This window comes from Stylophora pistillata, chromosome 11 (genome assembly GCF_964205215.1).
Source record: "Stylophora pistillata chromosome 11, jaStyPist1.2, whole genome shotgun sequence".
NCBI classification, from domain to species: Eukaryota; Metazoa; Cnidaria; class Anthozoa; order Scleractinia; family Pocilloporidae; genus Stylophora; species Stylophora pistillata.
Window position 1 is genome coordinate 21117133 of NC_142529.1, and position 23762 is coordinate 21140894.

At 39.2% G+C, this 23762-nt stretch overlaps 1 protein-coding gene, 1 long non-coding RNA gene and 2 pseudogenes across 3 annotated transcripts; 2 read left to right on the plus strand and 2 right to left on the minus strand.

The window, feature by feature from the left end:
• The first annotated feature begins 4110 nt into the window (after window positions 1-4110).
• Window positions 4111-4441, plus strand: LOC148720553 (uncharacterized). The gene is made up of 2 exons (XR_015993565.1): window positions 4111-4206; window positions 4394-4441. It is a non-coding gene; the product is annotated as an uncharacterized LOC148720553 (long non-coding RNA).
• A 3069-nt stretch (window positions 4442-7510) lies between these two features.
• LOC148720554 (titin-like) lies at window positions 7511-23467 on the plus strand. 2 transcript variants are annotated; one of them, XM_088739818.1, is made up of 5 exons: window positions 7511-8158; window positions 8246-8608; window positions 13337-13621; window positions 15777-16073; window positions 22849-23467. In XM_088739818.1, exons 1-5 carry the CDS (start codon window positions 8101-8103, stop codon window positions 22941-22943), a joined length of 1098 nt encoding a protein of 365 aa, XP_088595944.1. In that variant the 5' UTR covers window positions 7511-8100; the 3' UTR covers window positions 22944-23467. The 2 variants fall into 2 exon arrangements, with proteins under 2 accessions (XP_088595944.1, XP_088595942.1); XM_088739816.1 differs by having other exon boundaries at window positions 7513-8158; window positions 22846-23467.
• LOC148720555 (uncharacterized) lies at window positions 16030-17443 on the minus strand (annotated as a pseudogene).
• On the minus strand, window positions 17558-21993 carry LOC148720556 (uncharacterized; annotated as a pseudogene).
• Window positions 23468-23762: the final 295 nt, after the last annotated feature.

Sequence of the window (23762 nt, forward strand, 5' to 3'; positions counted from 1 at the left end):
CTAGACCGGTCTAGATGCCGGTCTAGATGGGAAAATCTAGACCGCTTTCAATATTGATTTCAGTCAATCAAATTCGCGAATTCGGTAGTTCCCAGTCCTTGTCAGACGCAGCCATATAATAAGACGCTATATAAACCGCTCCACGCGGTTTATATAAAATGTTAAAATAAAATCTTAATAAATGTTACTAAAATGTTATGATTTTAGAAATTTCTCTGTTGTTCAGCTCTGAAATTATACTAAAACAGTTATTCGCTTCAGGTTCGGTGGATTATTCGAGGATTATTCGGGGATTATTCGACGACATTCACCTCACCTTCGGCGAATAATTGTTAAATAGTTTGCGAGTAGCCTTGATTTAGAGCCCGCAGAAGCAAGAAAAAATACGAGCATTGAGAAAAAATGTCCGCCCGGGGTAACCTCTTTCGTTATCTTTTTTTTTCCTTTATATTTGTTTTACCGCAGGGGGTAAAAGACGGTGGGTAATTTTCACCGAAAAATGTCTATTCCGCATTGTAAACAATTCATACGATAAATATTAATTTTCAATCTCAATTTTCCATTTTATTTTCCCATTTTATCTTCCCATTCCTTACTCTTCGTTTTTCATTTCTCTTTTTATCAATAACCTCTTTGATTCTGTGGAGAATATCAATATTAATGTTTAGGTGTAAGTTCAATCGATCGACACCATGACAGAGTGAGAGGTTTTCATGCCTTATCATTGCGACCGCTGGTTCTCCAGACACGGTCAGCGCTCCAGTGACTATGGGTAAGTACTTGGTGTAATCCTTAATGTATTTTGATGAATGCAAATGACCATGTATTCCCATATGTTCTTCTGTGATGATGCATGTATGGAGGATTTCACCAAGTACCTAAATGACTATGTGTGTGACCGCTGTCCAGGACTGTGATCTTGTGGGGCGTTGAGTTTCTTTTTCTACGTAGACAAGCCTTTTAACGCTTACAGACGCAGATGAATGTCGATGCCGTCTTTTACGGAGACACACATAAACCACATGCCGAATTTGCCGTCGCTCACGAATCTCAACAGTTTAATTGAAGCCTTTCTCTATTTTTTGCGTCTTTAAAAATACAGCGCAGGATTTACAATAGAGTTAACTGCAGGAAAATTTCTGCCAATCACAAAACTGAATTTTCACGGAAAAATGGCGAACGTAGTGCAAAGACCTACGAAGCCTCTGAAGGAGCGATAGCAATAAAAATGGCAACTGTTAGCAGAAACGCCGCAAAGGCAGTTCTTTTTTCGATCTCTGCTTTAATCAGAGAATTGAATTAGCTGAATTGGCATCGGTTGTGCTTCCGTATTTTGATATAAACCATACAATAAAAGTACACCAGCAGAGTAAAGGCAATAAACTGAACAATGGCAAATATAATACGAACGACCATACCGATAACACCAGAGGCTTCTCTAATGGATCCGGACAAAGGGAATCCACCTAGTAGTTTGCTCACCAACAGACTTTCAACATCCGTGCACTCTATTTGAATTTTGACAAATTAGAAGCAAATTTATTCTAGTTTTTAAAAATATTTTTTCAGGAATAAAAAATCATGTTGTACACCTGAAAACCTCAACTAAAGAGAGGTTATTCCTCAATCGAGCGCTTCGCAACAAGCACCTCCACCCGACTTTTCATCTGAATTTTTCTGTCTCGTCATCGCGACCGCCATCAATTCTTTGCTCAGTGTGTGTAACTGCTTGTCTTTTGTAATTTTGCAAGGTTTCATGGGATATGGCTAGGGGAAAAAGTCGCTAGGGCTCGAATAAAGTAATGAATGGGTTTTCTCGAGGTCCCACTACGACACCCATATTGGTGACGTCATCAAGTATCCAGAAATGGTTATGACCAGGACTGGTTTGAAACCTAACCATAAAAGCATCGTTTTAAATGTCCCGCCGACAAGCCTCGTTAACCTGGTAAGGTGTTCTCCTTCATTACCTAAAGTACGTTCAAATTCTAGTGCTTGACTCTCGTAATGAGCACGTGTCGTGCTTTATTAGTTCTTGAAGAATGATTCCTCTTTTACCATCGCTTTCCTCCATCTTCTGGCACGATTAGAGTTAACAAATGGTAAACACCACTGCGTACACTATTGAGTTATGGATGCACGCGGGAGGTTGCTAAGCACGAAAGAAGCGTAAGAGTCCCTCGAGGCGATAGCCGAGAGCGACTCTAGCTTCTTGGGTGCTTAGCAAACCTCCCAAGTGCATCCATAACTCAATAATGTACGCTGTGGTGTTTACCATTTGTTTTATAACATAACATTAATACATTGTAGCTAAAGAGTTCCCTTTTATTTAACAAATCTTACGTGACCAGAAAAAACAAGCGCGCGCGGAAAAATAGTCTTTGCATTTGCTCACGTCAGCAGCGTACACCCATGGGCAAATGGGGGACGCTAAATTGACCAATCAGAGCGCGCGCTTTACTTTGGTTATGTTATAATTAACAATTATTCCACGAGCGCGCGTTGGATATGAGGTGATAGATAGCCAACGAGGCGCGTAGCGCCAAGTTGGCTATAATCATCTCATATCCAACAAGCGTGAGTGGAATAATTGTTTTATTGAAAACTCCCCCAAGAAATTATTATTTTGTAAGAAAAAACAGGATTTTAGCTCCCTTTTGATTTTAAGCTGACGCGTACGCTTGCCATATTTGTAGATTATGGTATATTGGCTCATATACCATAATGGCTAAGCCAATAAAAAGTGAATTGCATTATCCAATGATCTAGTTTTTAATAATACAGATTATGCTGATCAAAGCCGTTGTAAATTCAACCCAAGTGGGCTGATCGATAAAGATTAGTGTCCATAACCAGATAACACCTGAATCATAGCCACGCACCTGTTATACCAGTAAAGGTCTTGTGTTGGTTTTGTGTAAACACTCCACGGATAGATAACGCTGTTCTCTACTCTGATGATGTCTTCCGCTCAATTTGTTGAAACGTCAGCTACTGCGGTCGCTGACAACTTTTCTTTGTAGGAGAGCATCCGTTAGAGTCAGTAAGAGTCCTTGGTTTTACTCTCTGCATAATATGAATTGCCTTAGTTAAAAAGAAAAAATAATGTCCTTGACAAAGACAGCCAGTCAGCAGTATTTAGTAAGTTACTAGGACCCAACCTCGTTCCCAGGACCTTTTACCCGTAGTTGGGGGTGGAGTTGGGTGTAGGGCGGGAAAGGCTCTGGGAACGAGGTTGACCAGAACCGTCTAAGAAGGCGGTTTGACGAGGATCTGCTTGCCAATCAGTCAATCAATCAATCAACTTCATTTAACGAGGGAAACACGGGACAGTGCTTCAACTGAGTAACTAGTGGCCCTCAAATTAAATTTGTAAAACAAACTTAAGTAACAAAATACATGTCGTATATGAGCACGATCCTTCGCAAAATACATGTCGTAAAGAAAGGAAGTATAAGTGTATGTATGAATAGGACTAACAATAGTAAAAACTATATTACATTTATAAAAATATTCGTACAATGAATATCTACAAACTATAATTACAATAAGAATACAACTGGGATAGGTCGAGCGAGAGGAAGGTTATGAAATGTTGGCTTAGCATAAAACTATGAATAAAATTACGTTTCAGTTACGCTACAATGATCAACGTCATTGTATCTGGTTAAAATATGTCTGTAAATAGCCTTTCTAGATGAGGTTACACGTGTTACTTTCTTAAGGTCAATAGGCAGAGAGTTCCAGAGCCTGGTTGCGGACACGTTAAAGGTTCTCCCTCCCTCAGATACACGATTATATCTGGGGCAGACGAGGTTTAAGGCACTGCACCGCCCACTGCGTGTGTGTAAACCTGCATTGAATTTAAGAAGGTCATACATGTAGCTGGGGCAGTTTCCTTGAACGCGCTTAAGGACTAGTGAACACTTATTGATTTTAGCTTCATCATAAAATGGGAGCCACCCTAATTCATTGTTAAGTTCAAAACGCCGGATTATGCCTCACTTCTGCACATGACTCCCTGGTTATGATTCTACTTCAGTCAAGATACATTGACCACTTTAACCCGGCCTTCAACAGCCAATATCTGATTGTTAATTCTTCCTTTCCGTTTTCTTAATCGAGCGACGAGATAACACGTGGGAATATAGTAGCGTTGATTACTCGAAAGAAACCTAAAGAAAAGAGTTAAGATTGGAGAAAGAGGTATGATTTGTAGTTGTAATTTGTATTAATCTATTTAGTTATAGTATTTCTCTTATATTATTGCTCGTGATTAGTGTTATTTTGTGAATTTCTAGTACCGTGATACGCCCCCTTTTGCGTTGCTATTGCACAATCGATGTTCTGTGCGAATTATAGTAATAGGTTTTTGTTGTAATTATCCTTTCAGTTTTTACGTAATCAAGTAAATCAAGAAATTAAAGAGCTTTGATCGATACGAGTGGCTTACTTGGTTTCAGTATAAAGTCCTATCTAAATATCGCGTTCGGAGCAATGATGGAATGTCTCTAGATCCCTCCGTCCGCTACACTTGAGTATTCTCATTCTTTGTTTTCTGAATAAGGAATGGGTATCATAGGAAGAAGTTATAACTTAATTGTAGAAGTTAAAGGTTATTCCAGGGTTAATTGCAGATAGATACCAGATGCCCTGCAATGATAAAGTTCACTTTTTTTTACAACGTTTCTCGACGAAAGCACGTTTCGGCCTATTTTTGGATAAAGTATTCCATCTTTTCACCAAAAATTACAAATTTCTGCTTGGATCTGGAAAAAAATCACAGGTCCTCGGAATCTTCAAACGATTCCGCTCTTAAAGATGTCTCTTTTAGGCGCTGGATGAATAAAGATATTTCAAAAAATGGCTAAATGGTTGTCAATATGATTGGTACTCCAATATTTCTAGGTTTCTTTAGTCTTGTGCCTAAATCTTTCACAGCCATGCGGTTGTAATTCAGTTATTTTTTCATGGTGGTTTCTCTAATAGAGTTTTTGTACCTATTGGTATCCATAAGTGTAGATGGGGGACGGGGTGGGCTGTACAGTTTTGACACGGCATACTTAAGGTCGCTGCATCTTTCAAGCACGGCGGTTGGTCAGTTATAACAACAGGGGGGAAAATTGACAGAGGGTTCCATTTTTAACTGTGAAATGTTATCTGATAACTCCGAAAACTAAAGCTTGGTTAATCCCAATATCCTTCCATATCCGGAAAAGATTAATTTTATCGCTGAGCAGATCTTTTTCAGCTTACTAGCGGTTCTCTACCAGTCGAGAATTTGTTCCTTTGGCTCCATACACCTGTGTGCGTTCGTTATCTTAGGTAATCCGGCTGAACGAGCATATGCGCTAATAACTAGATAAGAGGGGCTAGCAAGAGATTATCGCAGCAACCACTAAAAAACGCCGTGGGTTTTCTACGGCCTTTTGAATGGGTTGAAGTTTCAATAAAATTTATCTGAGTTTAGACTAAATAATTGGCAATTCTGTTTATATTAACAGCAATTTAAGATAAACTCATACAAAGCTATAGTTCTGCGATAAATGTTTACCGACAAAATTGATCAAATTATTTATTTTAAGACAATTTCGCAATAACGCGCACTTTGATTTAGAACTCCCAGCTTTGACGATGAAAGTATTTTCTCACCTGTTCGAAACTGAAACATGTCTATTTTCCATACGTTTCAGTCAGTCACTGATGCCAAAGCCGGAAAGAGGGGTCAAACTCGAGAAAAAGGGCATCTTCTATTCAATGCAATAAGTCTGAAGCCAAGTTCTTGAAGTGTCTCAGATATGTTCAACATAAGAATCATTTGCTATTTAATCGCAACTCGGGAATTTCAAGTTGTTCACTATAGCATGGATTACCATAATGAGATATCTAAAAATCTAAGGTGTAAAAAATAGCTCTTGCCGATGGAAATAACTGCATGGATCACTCTAAATCTGAAAATAATGCAACATGTTTCGTCAAACAATTCCTCATTGGTCGATTGACATCACCGAAAGAAAATCAATGACATTTCTGCTAAAGATTCTTTGATATCGTAAGTAACCACGAGTGGCACATGTCTGATATCACCAGTTTTTTATTTGCAAATAAATTTTTTTGCGCGATTTCGGATCGTAAAAGAACTGTGCAATAAGAACGGCTGCACGCCAAGCGAGCAGTCTTGACTAGTTTCGTTTCAGACATGTAGTTTTGTTGGAGTGGTTATTGACAGATAATTAAGGGAAGCTCCAAGTGTACCACGGCGGAAATCACGAGAAAAAAAATGTGACCATCTTATGCCCGCAATACCCAAAGAAGCCTTACTGGTGAGCAGACTTCAAACGGTTTTTCTCAGTGTAAACTTTACCAGCAATCAATCAAAAAGACCTAAGGTTTGTTTCCCTTCGACATCTAACACAGAATGATCAGTTGAAGACAAGTAATTTCTCTTTGATCAAGAAAGTCTTCTACTCGTTTACGGCCATTTTTTCTAAAGTGCACGTCAATCTCGAATGGGAAAACTACCATACTTTTCGTGTATCTCCGAAACTTAAGTTCTTACAGCCTCATCAGTTCATACCAGCTGCCGAAGTGACTAGGTCAATCCATTCAGTTATAATATTCCACAAATATGGTTAATTTTACTTAGGTCTTTATATATCGAGACGTTCATATTGTTATGGCTTTTCTGCATGTTAATTTGTTTAGAAAATTATGTTCAATATTCCCTTTGAATGGTTTGCGCAAATGGCTTTCAAATGACATATCACTGCTGCGAAAGGTAGACATTTCGGCGACGAACTCTTTTCAGTTTATTCAAGCCAGCAGAATGTACAATTTAATCTCAATAAACCGGAATAATGACTATTTGTTTTATAATCAGAGATATCCTAGCTAATAAACACTACACCCGATTACTTGTTAGGGGAATGCCACGAATTTCTTACAATCGAATAGAGTTCCTTTAATTTTTTCCCACGATGTGATGTTGAATTTTTTGACTGCATACACGTTTCCCAAATTTCGCCCATCTTTTGTTTGAGTTACATATTACTTGTGGAATATGATAAAACGGATAAGAGAACGTAAAAATTAATGGATATAGAGACCCTGATCACTTATAGAGCTTACAATAATTGTAAAACGTTTTTAGTGAAAAACGCAGTGCATGCAAACATGTTCCTCGCAGGCCATCTTACAAACATGATCTATTATGAATAAAAGTCAGTTTTTTTCTTGTCAGCCAAAGACCTCTTCTAAAAATAAACTCTATGGTTTCATAAGAAGAAAAACACTGTCATTAGGATATTCATAAAACTTAAGTGGGTATTTGCTTGTGTTATGCACAAGCTATAACATCATAGACGTTTTTTTTTTGTAATTAAAACAAGAAAGGATATGAATATTAACTCACTAATCCTATTGCTTGCCGAAAATTAATCCGAAAGCTTCATTTTCTCTCTTAAAAATTCAGCACTTCATAATGTGGTAGACCCTTTTCGCACCTTATATAGAGGTTTAAGACTTAAAGCTTCTTTAATTATGTGACTTTTTCGTTTTTAACTGTAGTCATTTTGTTCCCTCTGTTGACATTGCTTTTAAATGAAGCCTAGCGTTTTCTAGAAATAGAATATCATATTCTTAAATTAATCTTCTTTCTTTGTCAGCAGCCTCAATCGGCATTTTTCAAAAGGTAAACTCACAAGGGCTGCAGTACATTCGGAAAGGAAAATCGAACGTCAGTCTTCTGGTTGTTTCGATTTACTTCTCGTGCCGCAAAAAAAAAAAAAAAAAAAAACCCGTCGCGATTGCGGTTGACAACCACGTGACTCGCGTTGTATAAAGAGCGTGCCACCAGTCATGTGTTTGAAGAAGAAAACCATGAAACCTCTTACGAAGGAAGTGTGATCGATATTATCTGATGACCATGTTTTGGAATAGGCCTTTTGGTGCATCTGTCTATAACAAGGTCATCTCTCTGTTTTAAGATTAGCGTGCTCTTTGGTGTTCACTTCGGAAGCCGATAATCAAAGCGAAATTGGCTGGACCGTTGGCCAGTACCGTGTGTTGTTCTTAGTGTGCTGTGCACGGGGAAGTTGTACAATGAATTCCTTTGTCTGTTCTCGAATAAAGACAATTGGGTTGTTCGTTACGTTATTTGGTAAGTCAAACGGTAAATTATCAGTAAGAACTTCGAAGGGATTGTGACTGAATTTATTTTGTTTTATTTATTCTGATCATCAACTAGCGTATGCTGCGAGTGAAGACACAGTTTACTTTTCTACTAAACCCAAAGATAAGGAGATATTTGTTGGCAAGGATGTGCAGTTTGATTGGGAATATGTTGTGAAAGACGTGCAAGATGTTCGATTCGGGGTTGTTGTCGGAAACAGATATGTGGCCTTTCTAGTTAAGACTAAGAACGGAACTATACAGAACAACCTCTTGGAAGACGTTGGATGGGTTCGGAACAGAGTCGAGATCGTCCCTGACAAGAAAGCGAGTTTTAAGATTAGGAATGTTGAATTGGAAGACTCCACGACTTTCTTTTGTCAAATTAAATATGGAATTGGAAAGACCGAAACCGATGCAGTGAAGCTGTCCGTTGTTGGTGAGTACAATGCAAGGAATTTTCCTTATTCTCCGGTTATTTAGACTTACGCGCGCGTAATTTGATTTTTTTTTTTTGGTCAGTGCACAGGCTTACCATCTTAAATCTCTGTGGTTTCGGGTTTCTATGGTAATGGGTTCCTGTGGCATTTACATAGCCGTTATCAATGAAGTTCAAATGTATTGCCTCTAGAGTCTGTCCCTAGTAATTAGTCTTCAAAAAAAAATCAACTCCGAATAAAGATTAATAGTTTATTACCTGTTTGGAAGTGTTTTTTTTCGGCCAGAAAGTCTCAAAATCGCTCGTTTGGGGCTTTCAAACTGAGTTCGGCGGTTAATTCGGCTCGCTCTTCCCAGCGAAGAAATGCGACATTAGGGAGGCAGCTTAGGCCTCCAGATCCCACACCACCCTCGTATTCGAGACAAAAGTGTTTTACCTTGTAGGTCTTTTTTTCTCACCGAAATTCAACAGGCCACAGAAGGATTATCCAGCTGTTACGGTGACTCGGTTTTGAATCATTCCATTCAACGGTTTACGAGAAAATGAAACGCAAAGTCGTAGATTTGGAGCTGGAGCTCTTCTAGGATCCGGACATGAGGGGTCATCAAAGGAATTCCAAACATGAGCTTCGGTTATCGTATCTAACACTCAAAGGGTTTTCCTGGGAATGTGGACAAAAACTTTCTCGATTCTTATTGGTCGATCTTGGCTTACGACATCCGCCAGAAATACAAAGTAGCGCCTTTGGAGTTCCGACAGAGGATACAATTTTTCAGATTTTTCAGATTTTTATACCTCGGGTAAGGTGGCTGGGTCCGAAATTTTGAAGACTGATTACTAGGGACAGATTCTGGAGGCAATATATTTGAACTACATTGATAAGGGCACAGGAACCCATTACCATAGAAACCCGAAACCACAGATATTTAAAATGGTAAGCCTGTGGTCAGCATTTCAGATCAGAAGTAGTCGCGGAGGATATTCAAAACAGTCTTAAAAATGTGTAAATTAATATTGCCTTAATGACAGAGTGAATTTATTTTTGAACATAGTGAACGGCCGTTGATTTTCCTAGTTTCCTTTTTCGAAGAAACCGAATATTGTACAGGGTGATAAATGGCTGTAATGTAGCGGCGAGTCCCTAGAGATATAAATGAACAGATATAACTTATTATTCATATGGATCAAGTTTGCATCATAATCGTTTTATTAGTGACTTCTGGAGAAGTCCCAATTCCGGTAAACCGGCAAGACCACATCACCGTAATCTCGTGAGTGGGTTCTTTAACGTCCCCTGCCTAACCAAATTAACTAATTAATAGATGCAGAAGACGGGACCTACGGTTTATTCGTCCTTATCCGAGAAGACTAGAATGTCTATCCATTTCTTGACATTATAGAAAGGTAGCGCATTCTCCTCAGTTATTTTAAGACCTTGAGTGTTGGTCCGTCCGGGGCTCGAGCCATCGACCTCGACCTCCCGCACAACAGTCCAGCGCTCTAACCAATTGAGCTAACCGGCAGGTGGTTAGGGAACTGGGAAGCGGAATTAGCAAGTTATTAATTGCATCGAACAAGAAAAAATTTTATTTGTTTGGATTCTAGCACGTAACTGACTATTCTGTTGATATGTGGACAAATCTATTCTAAATGCACCTATTTGGACAGGCTATATTGGTAGTAGTACATTTCATGGATATCGCGTTCGAATTAGCAAGTTGTTAATTGCATGCCGGAACAAGAAAAATTTTTATTTGTTTGGATTATAGCACCTAAGCGACTATTCTGTTGATATGTGGACAAATCTATTGTAAATGCACCTGTTTGGACAGGCTATATTGGACGTTTGTTCGTCAAGGAATTTTATTTAGGAAACCTTTTTATGTTCGCGTGACTTTCAGTTTGTTCTACGATTCTAGTGCATTCTAATATAAAATCAACATGAGAATGACAGCAGCTGTTCGCCGATTTCTAACCTTCGCGAAGTGCTTCTAGTTCTGGATTAGCATTTCCACATGCGTCAAAGTTTTTCTTCGAACAATTTTTAGACCACGAACTGTCAACATCGTATTTTATTTGTGATACATTCAGATAAGGATCAATTTGCTGTAGTTTGCGGTGTCTTCCGTTTTGAGACCCAACCGTGAAAACGTTTTTCCTGAAACATTGTTTTTATTGCTTTTAATTTTTTTTTTTTTGGTAAATCGTTCCCTGAAAAGAACTGAAATAGATGTTTTCCTCCGATTTGACAATTAAAAGAAAATTGCCCTCTGGCCAACTTTTCTTGACGATATGGGTTCTGTTTATCATGGCATTTGGCTATCTTATTTTATCTACATTATTCTTCGTATATGTAATTTGTTTCTTCCATTTTCTGAAGACAGGGGCTCAAAACCCACAAATTTGACTCAGTCATGAAATTATAATTTTGTAACTTTAATACACATTTTTTTTTTGTAAAATCTGTTCTTATAAACATCCCTTGAAGCTTATCTATGACTTCTGTCGAAGAAAGGAGAAAATTACGACCATTGGGTTCACCAAAAACCCAAAATTGAGTATTTAAGTTCGATATGAAAGTTTGTCAGTATAATCATAACTTTTTTGTTCTGATGAATATTTATACAAGTCTTGTGTAATTTTGTTCTCAATTTTGGTCAAAGTGCTGTTCTCTTACCTATCTTTCTAAAGCAAACTTAGGGGAAAATATTTAGTGAAGTTAAGGATCATTGTAAAAAAAAAATGGTGAATAATGATGTTTGTTTGAGGCAGAAAGGAAGTTGAGTGAGACTGCTTTCGCAATCATGGTCAAAACCAATTAAAATACTATACAACTTATTATGAAAATTATAGCATTTATGGGAAATTTTAATAAATGTAGGTTTTGTTTTTCTTTTTGGCAACTTGCGCAATAAAATTGTGTGGAAGAGAATTGGGACTTTCTATGGAGTAAAATGTTACATGATTGTCTATATGTATCAGATAGAATATTTTCTTGCTTTTAACTACAAAAACCTCAATCTCTTCACCAAGATGAGGCATCATGAAATCTTGATTATCTTCATTGAAAACCTTAGAACCATCCTCATACAAAAATTTTATTAAGACTACACAGCTGGAAAGAAATATATTTTATACCAGTAGTAATAATTATTTAGTGTATAAAGGAAGTGGTTACTTGAGAATACATGAAGACACTAACTGAAAAACATTTAATAGTGAATTTAACTATTAATATGATCATAGGTTAAAGGAGATAAATTTCTTTATGGTATGCAACTGGTAGAATGAGCGAAGTGAAAGAATTTTTACCCTGTAGAAATTGCGTTTGGTGTGTAAATTGTGAAATGTTGCTTTTAGTCAGCTTTCTAATGTTAATGTCTTCATTAATGAATAAAAACCATTAGCTTGCATTTTCTGGTTGGTGAATATGACTACAGATAAAAGACATTGATTCATACAGACTCTCATCGTGTCTGAAATTAAACACTTTCTTTTTTCACTTTTTTAATAAGCTCTTTACCACCATAGCTATATTTTTTAGTCAGTCAAAACTTTTGACCACAATTTTCCAATAACAGCTTAAAACCTTGAGGGACTGAGATTTAACTGTGGTGAATCTTCCATAGAACCCATAATAGTTTTTATCTCTGCAACCTAAAAACGTGTAAAATAAAGATTTGCTATCAATCATGTTTGAACCTTGTAATTATACTCAGAGTGACCAGCATCTAATTTCTCCCTGCAGTCTCATTGAATGTCATGGTTGAATCAAACTTAAAGGTCATTCTAACAGAGAAGTGATTCCTTTCTAGAGAAGCTTTTGATTATCAGCTATCAGTTCCCCGATAAATGTATAGAGAACAGTCAGGAGAATATGATGTCAGGCTGGATAGGGTTTCCTTAGGCCAAAGATTAACCTCAAAATGATTCACTGTTCAAAGACTGTCTTCATGTGTGCTTAGAATCTTGCTAATAATCCTTCTACTCCTCTTAATTATCACATATTTTAGTAATTCTTGTTACAGTCTGCCATACAATTCCTGTGGAGAATTTGGTGGTGGATCAAAACTTATAAACCCCTAGTTAATATTTTCCTTTATTCTCATGACTTGTCTGCTTGATATTGTACTGATATTGTAAGGAGAATTTCTGTAATGGTCACTAATGGGAAGCAACGGCGCACTAGGGCTGCTTGAGAAGCTATTTGAGATGGCCATTTTACATCAACTCAGTTGATGAAATGACACTTATCTTTGAAAGATTATTTCTCATTGGAATCTCAAAACAAACTCTCTGTCGTAACTTCAAAACTCTTTCTCGATAGTGGGGGTAAAAAGTGAACAGTTTTTGGAACATAGCCGTGTTCTCCTTTACAAACAGTAATTGGTAAAATTTACCCCCTGTGGTACATCTTTTTACTGCCTAAAATTGCTTGTAATTCTTGAAAATTTGACAGGAAAACTGAAGGATTGCTGACCACCAGTTTGAAAATTTTTTTCCTGTCATGTTTAGAATAAGGGAGAAGAATGACGTAGTGTACAATCAACAACAGCAACAACAAGAAATTCATTTTTTATTTACTTAACAATTAAAATACATAATAATAATGTAAAAATTCCTACCTGCAAATTGAAATAGCAAAGCTATAATTGCGTACTTGGAAATCATCTCCTTTTAGCTCCTGATTGTGACAATAATTCATGCTTTATTTTTGTCATATTCTAGATCTCTTGATAGATGAGGCTGCCTCTGACACCAGTGAAGAGTCTTGGCTAAACCACAAGATAACAGTAGTTTGTGCAGTAAATATTCCAGAGGGCCACAAAGCAACATTCTCATGGATGCACATTCCATCTAACAGGACAGTACCCAAGAGATTGCATGATGACACGGGTAGCAAAAGCTACCTTACAATGATCACCACACAAGATGTCGAGTTTGAGACGCTGCAGTGCCGAGCTGAAAACCGGGCCACTGTGAAGTACCATAAAATCGATATAAAAAAGCTGAGTATGTATTATGAACCTTGTAATCCCCAAGATCATGGTATCAATTCTCCCATCTGTCTGTCTTTCAATTTCTAGAAATTTAGCTCTGAGAATCTGGTATTACCCTTATTTGTACTTAATTTTGCAATTTTGGCAAGACAGATTCATGGGATTCAGTTTCATTTTTGGGATTTCAAAAGGCCAATTTGAGGATAGGTTATTAAATTAATGGTTCAAGGATTCTTAACTTCATTTTGTTTTTCATAACCTCCAGTTGTTGAAATGTTACAAGAAACTTGTGTATGAGAACTACAAGAAACCAGTGAATGGCAATTTTGAGGACTGCACAAAAGATATTCTCTGGAATGTGCACACGAGTCTTGTGATTTGGATGAAGATGATTACCGTATTTACACGTGTATAACGCGCGCCCATGTATAATGCGCACCCATGTATAATGCGCACCCTTGTTTTTAACCTAATTTATCAGAAAAAATTGTTTTCACAGCAGAAAAGACAAGTTAATATATTCGTACAATTATTTATTACGACAACAAGAATAAGAAATTTACTATATCGTTAAAATCAAAATCTTTTGCCACCTAGTTGTTCATGAAATTTTATGATATCAAACTTTAGGACTTCAAGCAAGGCCTAGCTAATTTGACGATTCCATGGCCCGGTAAATATTGAGTGAGCAACAATATGACCGAAAAGTATCGAAGATTTTGTGTCATGTCCACAGGCGGACCAGGCTCTGTCACAGGCGCCTCTGTCACAAGTTCTTTCAGAGTGGATTATTATAGAGTTTGTATAGTGGTTTAGTTGGATTTGCTTTCGAGCTCCGCAAATATAAAGTTGTGTGAAATAATAAAAGAAATAAAGTCTTACCTTCATACAGAGTAGTCTGTGCTGTTCTTGTCGCGATTTGAGGCCGTTTTGCTGTGTTAGTGCTAGGACATTGAGCTGAAACACAGCAAAACGGCCTCAAATCGCGACAAGAACAGCACAGACTACTCAGTATGAAGGTAAGATTTTATTTCTTTTATTCTTTCACACAACTTTATATTTACGGAGCTCAAAAACAAGTCCAACTAACCACTATACAAACTCTTATAATAATCGCCATATATCCACTGTGAAAGAGCCTGGGCCACGACTGTCATATCGTCATATTTTTAGAATTTTCAAATTAACGCTATCCAATTTTCTGGCCGTATAGACAAACAACAATATAGCCACGATGAATTCCACTGCGTGTGCTTGCTTCACATAAGAAATTGGCGCGTTTTCGCTTATAACAGCAAATTAAGTACTGCGTTTAAATATATTTCTTGCTCGCTTTCGTGCTTCCCATTGAAAAATTCCATGTAATATAAGATCTTTTCACACGCGGCCAAATTTGCACATTCCCTCTGAAATCTGATCCACGTGCCTGTTTGCACACTTGCGAAAATGTTAAGCGAATTTTATCTTTCCTTTTGATTTTAGAGTAAAACCTTAATGTCCACCTATAATTTTTCGTTGAAAATAAGTTATTTAATCAAAGCTTTAAATGTGTTACTTTTTCTGTTGTGTTTTTAACGTATGCAAGTTAGGACGTGCGTGAGAAAAAGTGCGCATTCTACACGGGTAAATACGGTATTACATTACACAAGATACATGTAGAACTTACCTGTAAAACTGGTCAATAATTTTGATGCATAGCCTATTGTGGTTTTTTATTACATGTTAATAATTTTTTCTGTGATTTGAATGTTCTTACAATTCCACATGTGAGCATTTTTATTTGTTCGTCTTCAATTAATTTGCAATTCTTTACAATCACAAAAAAACACGAAATTAAGTACCAGTAAAGAAGGGTAAACATGATATTTCAGCTTGAAACGGTATATGAGAGGGAGAAATTCCTTTCATACGATAATTTAAATTATAATAATATATCAATTTGGACTCTGGTTCTTGATGTCACCATTAACATCATTTTGCTTTTGTATCATGTTTAACAAATAGATTCCATTTAGCGGAATTTCAAGCTTTTGGGTTACTTGTAGGTTTCTAATCAGAGGTTGGCTGAGAGTCTTACATGCAGGTTGTAAGCTGTCAATTGATATCAGGGAGGAAATCTCTCCAACTATCAACTCAAGTGTACCCATGCTTTTTTGTTGTTATTGTAGGTCCACCTTCATCACCAAGAAACCTTAAAACACAAAGACGATTTGACCAGAAAAGTGCAGAAATTTATATCCAACTTAAATGGGATCGCCCTTCGACAGATGGTGGCGCAGAAATCAAACAATACATAGTCCAATATGTGGCTGAAGGTCTCCCATGGAAGTCACCAAACGCAGCCAAAACCACAAGTACAGAGTATAGTGGCCTGAGGCTTCCAAATGGAAAATACAATGCAAGAGTGAGGGCACAGAACAAAGCAGGTCTAGGGCCACCTTCAAATGAAGTACTTATAGGTCTTGGTAAGTTTCTATACTTGTGACTCTCTTTATTTAATATTTACCGAAACAGTGCGGTACACTCGTCGCTCACTTTCGCGTCCACTCGAGAAATACACCGTAAATTAGTTTTATCTTTTCTCTTTTAATGTCCTCGACGTTCTTACACTTAACCCTCAGTAAAAACTACGCTCTTCTCCAATTACAGCTGTCAATCATACCGAAAGTTAAGAGTCACACCATTTCCGGTCACGCTCCCCTAAAAATCAACTCTGTAAATTTTTTCTCTCAGATATGGGTCCCGTTCTTAGAACTCTAAGTCCAGTCAAGTGTTAGATTCACGGTCAGCAATGAGCTTGATTTTCGCTCTCACATCATTTGCTGCCCTTCTTTTCAGTACCCTTCTGATGGGTTCTTGCGCTTCAACCTCGTTCCCCTCTGCTGGTTCCTTGCAACAACTTTTTATATCGAGGGGGCATACAAGCTGAGGTGGGCGTCGGATCTTGTTTCCGTTGAGCAGTAGGAAAACTCCCCTCACTACTCCATTTCTTCCTTTGACTTGTTAAACCACCTTTCCTTTCTTCCATTCCCCTCGGTTCCTGTTCTCACCTACCACTAAGGCTATCTCTCCTATCTCGGGCACTTGTTGCTTGTTCTTCCTGTTAACTCTGTGTGCCCCCATGAAGCTGTAGACATGCTCTTTCTGCCAACGACGCCATACGTGTTCTCTGGCGTTCCTTTAGACGTCTGTGCAGCTTGGTAACTTCCTCCTAGTTTATTTCAATATCCGCTAGGTCAGGAGCGTCTTGGCCCCACATGAGTATGTTTGGCGTCAAGGTTTGCGGTTCGCCCTCGTCACTCTCAACGTATGTTAGGGGTCGGTTGTTGAGGTGCTTCTCAATGTCCATGACCACCGCTTCAAGTTGTTGAAAGGTGAGATGCGTGTTTCCTAACGTTTTGTATGCTGTTTTCTTGACTTCCTTAATAAGCCTTTCATACATGCCTCCCCACCAGGGAGATTTAATGGAGAGGTTAAACTGCCATGTAATCTCTTGCTGCGCGAGGAAATCTGGCAACCTCTGGCATTTAGCTTCCTTTGGAATTCCTCGGCAGTTTGGGTCCTGGTCAATTCCAGGTGTACAGCTCTTGATGTAGCACAAGTGAAAATCAGTATCTATGTTTTCTCCTCCCTTGTCTTATTTCCTTGGTACTTCAGCGGTCCTGCGAAATCCACACCTACGTACTGGCCAGGCCGACTGACTTTAGTGCGAGACTCCGGAAGGGTGGAAGTGATTGGCGCTCCATATGGCTTGCAAGTGGTAGAGAACACCTTCCATACATTGCAGTTACGTATCTCCTTCTTCACCAGGGTGCGGAGTCGAGGTATCCACCATTCTTCTCTCAAGGTTAGTAGTATGGAAAAGCGGGTATCTTGGACAATATATGGAGGTGTGCTGTTTCGGTCTTCGTCACGTGCCTCACGATGCTCCTAGGCACAGTCACACTTTTCAACTGCTTCCTCCACTTGGTCCACTGTTTCCATAAGGGATCTGAAATTTTTGTATTCCATCCGTTTTTTTCATCACACGCCTCTCTATAGATCCGTTTTTCCTCCACAGTAGTCGGTGACAATACGCCAAGGGGGTCGTAAATGCTGCCTAGGTGGCTGAGAATAGTTTTGTTGGTGACCTGCTCTTCTTCAGCGTGTCGTCGAATAGTTAATTCGAGCGTGTCGTTTTCTTTGTCCCAACCGAGTCCAAGTATCTTGCATGGATTAGTCATCCCGTCACTCTCTATTTCTAGAAGAGTGGACTCCCATTTGTGTACTGGGAACCTTCACAGCATGAAAAATCAAATTTACGTGAGCGTAAAGACAGCGTAAAGTCAGCGTATAGTTTAATTTTACACAACTTTACGCTTCCTTTACTCTACGTAAAGTTCAGCTTTACAGCACCTTTACGCGTCCATATAAAGCTGGCGTAATGAAACACTAACTTTACGTAACACCTTTTTGTTTTGCGTAAAGCTTGTGTAAACCCTACTTTAAGCTTGTGTAAAGCTAAAATACAAGCTCCTTTACGCCAAATATATATGTACATAAACACTCTGGAAACGTTAAAAATGCCGGTAAATACAACAGTAATCGGGAAATTTTTCTTCCCAATTTTTTGCACTTAGCATGTAAATTTCTCAGCAGCACCGGCATCATCACTGATGAATACGAACCATCCGCTTGATATGGCTCTTACCAGATGCAAGGCCAAGTTACTCATGTAGTACTAGTCGTGAACGATTATGTCGGCCTTGGTAGGGCACATCAGCACGGCGTAGCCAGCAAGGTCTCGTTTCCGCTCTCAGTTTGAGTTCAACTTTAATTTATAATGAGGTTGATGTAAGCACCCTCTCTAACCGCCAGCTCCACGTTAAACATGTGGTAGCTGTTGAGAACTGTAAATCAGTTCTCTCATGGCATGCGTATGGCATGCAAAAAATTGTAAAACTAATGACAGCACTAAAGCACACGCACAATCCCCAGGTACGGCTCATATCGTACGTATGCGCACAATCATATCACCCTTAAAGTGGCAGCCAATGACAGCTATTTCGCCTTGTTGTGGCTCATTAACATGGCATAGCCAGCAGGGTCTATATTTCCATACGCAAGCTTTTGAACGAATCAATTGCAGAGTCTTCATCAAGTTTTAGTGATGGAATTGAATGTTATTGACATACAATAAGAATATATTTACATACCGACCTTTAATATGCCTTTACGTGGGTAGTATAAATTTGATCTTTAAGAGCACTTTAAGCGACGATGTAAACAAGCGTAAAGCTGATTCGACACCTTTACGCTCGCTTTAAGTCAACCTTACGTACCGGCCGTGTAACTTGATCTTTAATCACCTTTAAACAACTTTAAATACTAGCGTAAAGTTGGTCATTCAACTCTAAGCAAATTTACGCTTTACGTAAATTTTAAGCAAATTTACGCTTTACATTTTCGTGAAGCTACATTTTCAAGCTGTGAGCTTGCCTCCTCCAATATCTGGGTGGCTTCTGATTTGAATCTTTCCATTTCTTCTAAACCTTGACCAGTTTTCATTAGGTAATCCACATAGGTGTTCTCCCGCAGCATTTGAACAGTTTCCCAGACCTCTTCTGGTTGTTGGTTGTAGTGATGCTGTAAAGTGGCTCCTAGTATGAATGGGCTTGCTTCTGCTCCGAAAGGTGCTCGCGTGAATCGGAAGTGTTCTTCTAGTCCATCTTTCTTGAATAGGAGGCGGAATCGGTATCTCGGTCTTCGTCCTTTATTCCAATTTGTAAGAACGCTTTTTCTATGTCCCCACGTAAGACATCGGTCGACATTCTCGCCCTGATGAGTATGTCCCACATGAGAGGCTGTAAAGGCGGTCCTCTATACATGCAGTCATTGATACTGTTCTCGAGGTAGTGAGGTTTTGCACTTGCACAGAACACCATCCTGACCTTTGTAGTAGTTGCATCTTCTCGAATCACTGGCTTGTGTGGCATGTAGAACACACGGTCCCCTGTTGGACGATTGGAAACCTTTTCAATGACTCCGCTTTCTTCCTGGATCACTATAATCTTCTCATACTCTTTCTTTAGCCTTATGTTCTGCTCTAACTTCTTGTATGCTCTTTGTAGGCTTTGTCTGCTTTGTGTCTCGTTTTTCTCCGCTAATTTCCATCCTGGGATCCAGGGAACGTTGACTTCGTATCTCCCATCTGTCTTTCTTGAAATTTTCTCAACGAACTCCGTGTGTACGTCCAGCTGGGAGTTTTATCGCCGATCTTCTACTCCTAACACTTCCAGACTGTACAGCTGCTCGTAATCGCTTGACTCTCTGGTGAATAAGCAGTCACCTGTGCACAATCACCGCCATGAGTGACCCACCCTAAGGTCGTCCCCTCGACTATCGGCTGTCCAGGTTTCCCTTTAAAAACATCTTTCGTTTTAATTCGGCAATAGGTACTGTCTCCCAGGATCACATTGATTGTGTTCTTATATCTCCCGTGTTCTTATAGAATCTTTTGTATTTTGTGTGGTCATATTTCCATTTCAAGGTGCATAAGTCTGGTCTTCGAATGGTCGTGAAATCTGCCATTTTTGCTCCCTTGACTTCGATTCGCTCTCTCGCCTTCCCATCCATTGCATCTATGGTTAGGTCGAAAGTAGGCATGGATTGTCTCTGCGTTCCGCTCAACGTGACAATTTTCCGGGTTTCGTGACGTACCGGGCTCAACTTAAGCCTCTTGATTGCTTCCGCCGAGATGAAGTTCCTTCCAGATCCCGTATCTAAATACGCCCATAGTGTTTTTCCGTCGATCTTAACAGGGATGATAGCTGGGAGTGTCTCCTCGGTCGACGGCGTGTACACGGTGAGTAGAGGATTCTCGTTTTTGTCACAAATGCTTGTGTGGTGTTTCCCTTTGCACTTGAAACAGCCACGGCTTCGACATTGTTGGCTAATGTGTCCCGTTCTTGCACAATTGTAACACAACCGGTTATCCCTTAAAAAACTTCCTTCTGCTCTCTAGTGTCTTGTACGTTTCGCAACGTTCTCCCCGGTGGCTTTGTTTGCAGTAGAGGCAGGCGGGTGCTATTTTCCTTTGATATGATTGCGATTTATCCTCTCCTTCTGCAGCATACCGGAGTCTCACTTTCCTTTGGTTTTCTCGAGCGGATCCAGGCTGTTCTTCCATTCTGTTCCTCTTCAGCCATCTCTGTAGGTTGTTTATAAGATTATTCTCCAACTCTCCCAATTGTCATGGATCCGTAAGAGGTCGGGTTTCACGTGTGGCAATTTGTTTAGTGCGGAGATCACAAACCCTTGTAACATGTCAGCTTCACCCATCGTAACTAGCGCGTCATAGTTCTTGCTGAGACTTTCGTAAAGTTCCTGAATTCTTATGAAGTGTGTTCCATTAACACTTGGAAGATTTACAATTTCTTGAATCTGGGTATTTATAACCAGCTTGTTTTGGCCATACTCCGTCTTCAGTCGTTCCCACGCTATTTTGTAACCGACCTCGCTGGGCTTTAAATTCCCAATCGTTTTTCAGGTACTGCAGGGGTTACCATCTCCAACAGATAGCCAAATTTCTCTTCCGGACTGATTGGTTTGTTGTGGATTCGCGTGACGAACATGTTTTCGAACCTAACCCAGTCGATAGGTGTTCCTTTGAAAGGTGCGATCTTCAACTTGGGAAGCCTTGCGTGGGTTGCTTTGGCCGCTGTTTCCATCTCCAACTTTTGCTCTGCCACGCGTAACTCAGCCCTGAATTTCTCCTCCAAGAATTCTTTCTCTTGTTGTTGGCGTTCTCGGGTCACGCGTTCCTCACGTTCTCGTCTGCTCTCCAAATTCCGACCCTCAATTTCGTCGTCCTTTCGCCTCTGATTTTCCAACAGTTTCTCGGAGAGCTTGTTCTTTTCTTGTACAAACGGAGAAAACCCACTCTTTTTGTCCGTCTTCCATTGTCGAACCTCTCGAGGTGAAATTCCAGAATCCAGCTTCATGCCTTCCAGTTGTGAAAATAAGATCCGTAATTTTGTCGATTATGCGTGTTCCTTGTTTTACGGCAGTTTCCATCTCTAAGTAATCCGGAGCTCATCAGCCGGCTCCAGGTAGCATTTTAACTCCGTAATCTCCTTCTCTATGTTTCCTTCAAAGCGTTCTATCTCCTCTGAAGGTTGTTCTCCTTCCAACATGGCGCAATTGTTTCACTGTTTCAACCACGCGGTCAGCCAATTTTTTTTTTCAAACAATGTAAATTCCCTTGTCGTTGTCTCCGCTGTTTCCCGAATCCTGGTCACGGCACCACAAATGTACCGAAACTGTGCGGTACACTCGTCACTCACTTCCGCGTCCACTCGAGGAGTACACCGTTTTTATTAGTTTTATCTCTTCTCTTTAAATGACCTCCTCGTTCTTGCACTTAACCCTCAGTAAAACTACGCTCTTCTCCAATTACAACTGTCAATCATACCGAAACTTAAGAGTCACACCATTTCCGGTCACAATATATATATTTTTTATATTAAATTTTTATTTGCCATTATTTATACCAATAATATTACTACGATTTACAATAATTGTACCCTGCGAGCAGAGGCCAGCTTCGATCTTCCTAGATTACTCCTCTTCCCGACTAATCTAGAAAGATCGAAGGACCTCTGCTCGCAGGGTACAACAATTGATAAAGAAAACAAACAAAAAAACAACTAACTGATAAAAGATTTATATTAAAGCAAACCCAATGAAAACCATTAACCAATTGACCTTTAGGAGTCTACCAGTGTCTAATTTCTCCTTGTAATGTCACCCCTGAATCCACACCAAGAATCACACATCACGCATCACATATGATCATGGCACATCAAGGTCACAAAAATAGGGGCAATTATCACCCACTCAAGCAGCCCTTAAAACGACAAACAAATTCTCCATGTCAGCACCTTGGAAAATATATACTTTTTTAAGAGAACAGTAGGGAGAATATGCGTACTGATGTTAGGGCATAGAGGGCCGGCTAAGGCTGGTGAAGTTGGTTTCCCTCATAAGTAGTACAGGGTAAAAACTATAGATAACAGATACAAAAGAAATAATGCGTTGCCAGCCATGCAATAGTCTTTGGAAGAATTTGTTTGCCCTTTTTCTTCCAGGAGTTAAAAAGGTTATCAGCAAATTAAACTGCTAGGGAAATAAGAACACACTAATTTTTTATTTATATCAGTATGACTGTCTTAATTTATGTTAAACTGTTTCTTTCAGAAGACTTTAAACCCTCACAGCTACCAATTTCTGGCAGTTCCAACATGCGCTGTCCAGAGAGATTACTCCTGCTCTCTTTTTTGGCATGTTTCTTGTAGCATGTGGCTGATGTGTTAGGATGTTACAGAGAACCTACTTTCAGGATCCTTAATGTTTGTTTATCAATGAAACAAAGAAAATAGAGTAATTGTAAGGAAGAACACCCGGAAAAAAACTGTTAGTCAACTCACAAGCAACAGTTGGCCGACAGTCAACTGACAGTAGGCCGATAATCCCATTGGACAAACTACCTCGTTAGAGAGATAATAGTGCAGCAGAAATGTTAGTGTTGAATTGAGGTAGGAACTCATTTTAAAGGTGATTCACAGAGGTTCATTAATGTTTTCAGCAAGAAGGCAACTGGTTTTTACAGGAAGGCAAAACTTTAACTGAACTTCTCTGTAAGATAAACTTTCCTCTAGATGATCAAACCAGGTGGGCAAAACCATCCTCATAACCAGTCAATTTGCCTAGCTAGTGCCAGGCCCTTAATGAAACACTGGATTCAATGTATGCAGAGTAAGATCAGCAGCTACAAGTACAAGCATCTATAAAAAGTACAAAGTATTATTTTGGATGTTAATTCTTGGGAATAATTATTGCCATAAAATACATTAAAATTTTTGCAATGGCCAATTTGTGACCTGTCAGTTATCTGTCAGCCAACAGTTGGCCAACAGTTGATAGAGGCTAGAGGGGTGATGTTCTTCACAATTCCGGAAAAACTGAAAGGCACTCAGGTTTTATACACACACATATCATGCAAAGCAATGATCCTCACAGGTGACCTGTATACAATACAATACAATACAATGTTCTTTATTTCAAGGGGGGAAATACATGATTAACCCAGTAAAGAGTTTTCTAACACATGGCCC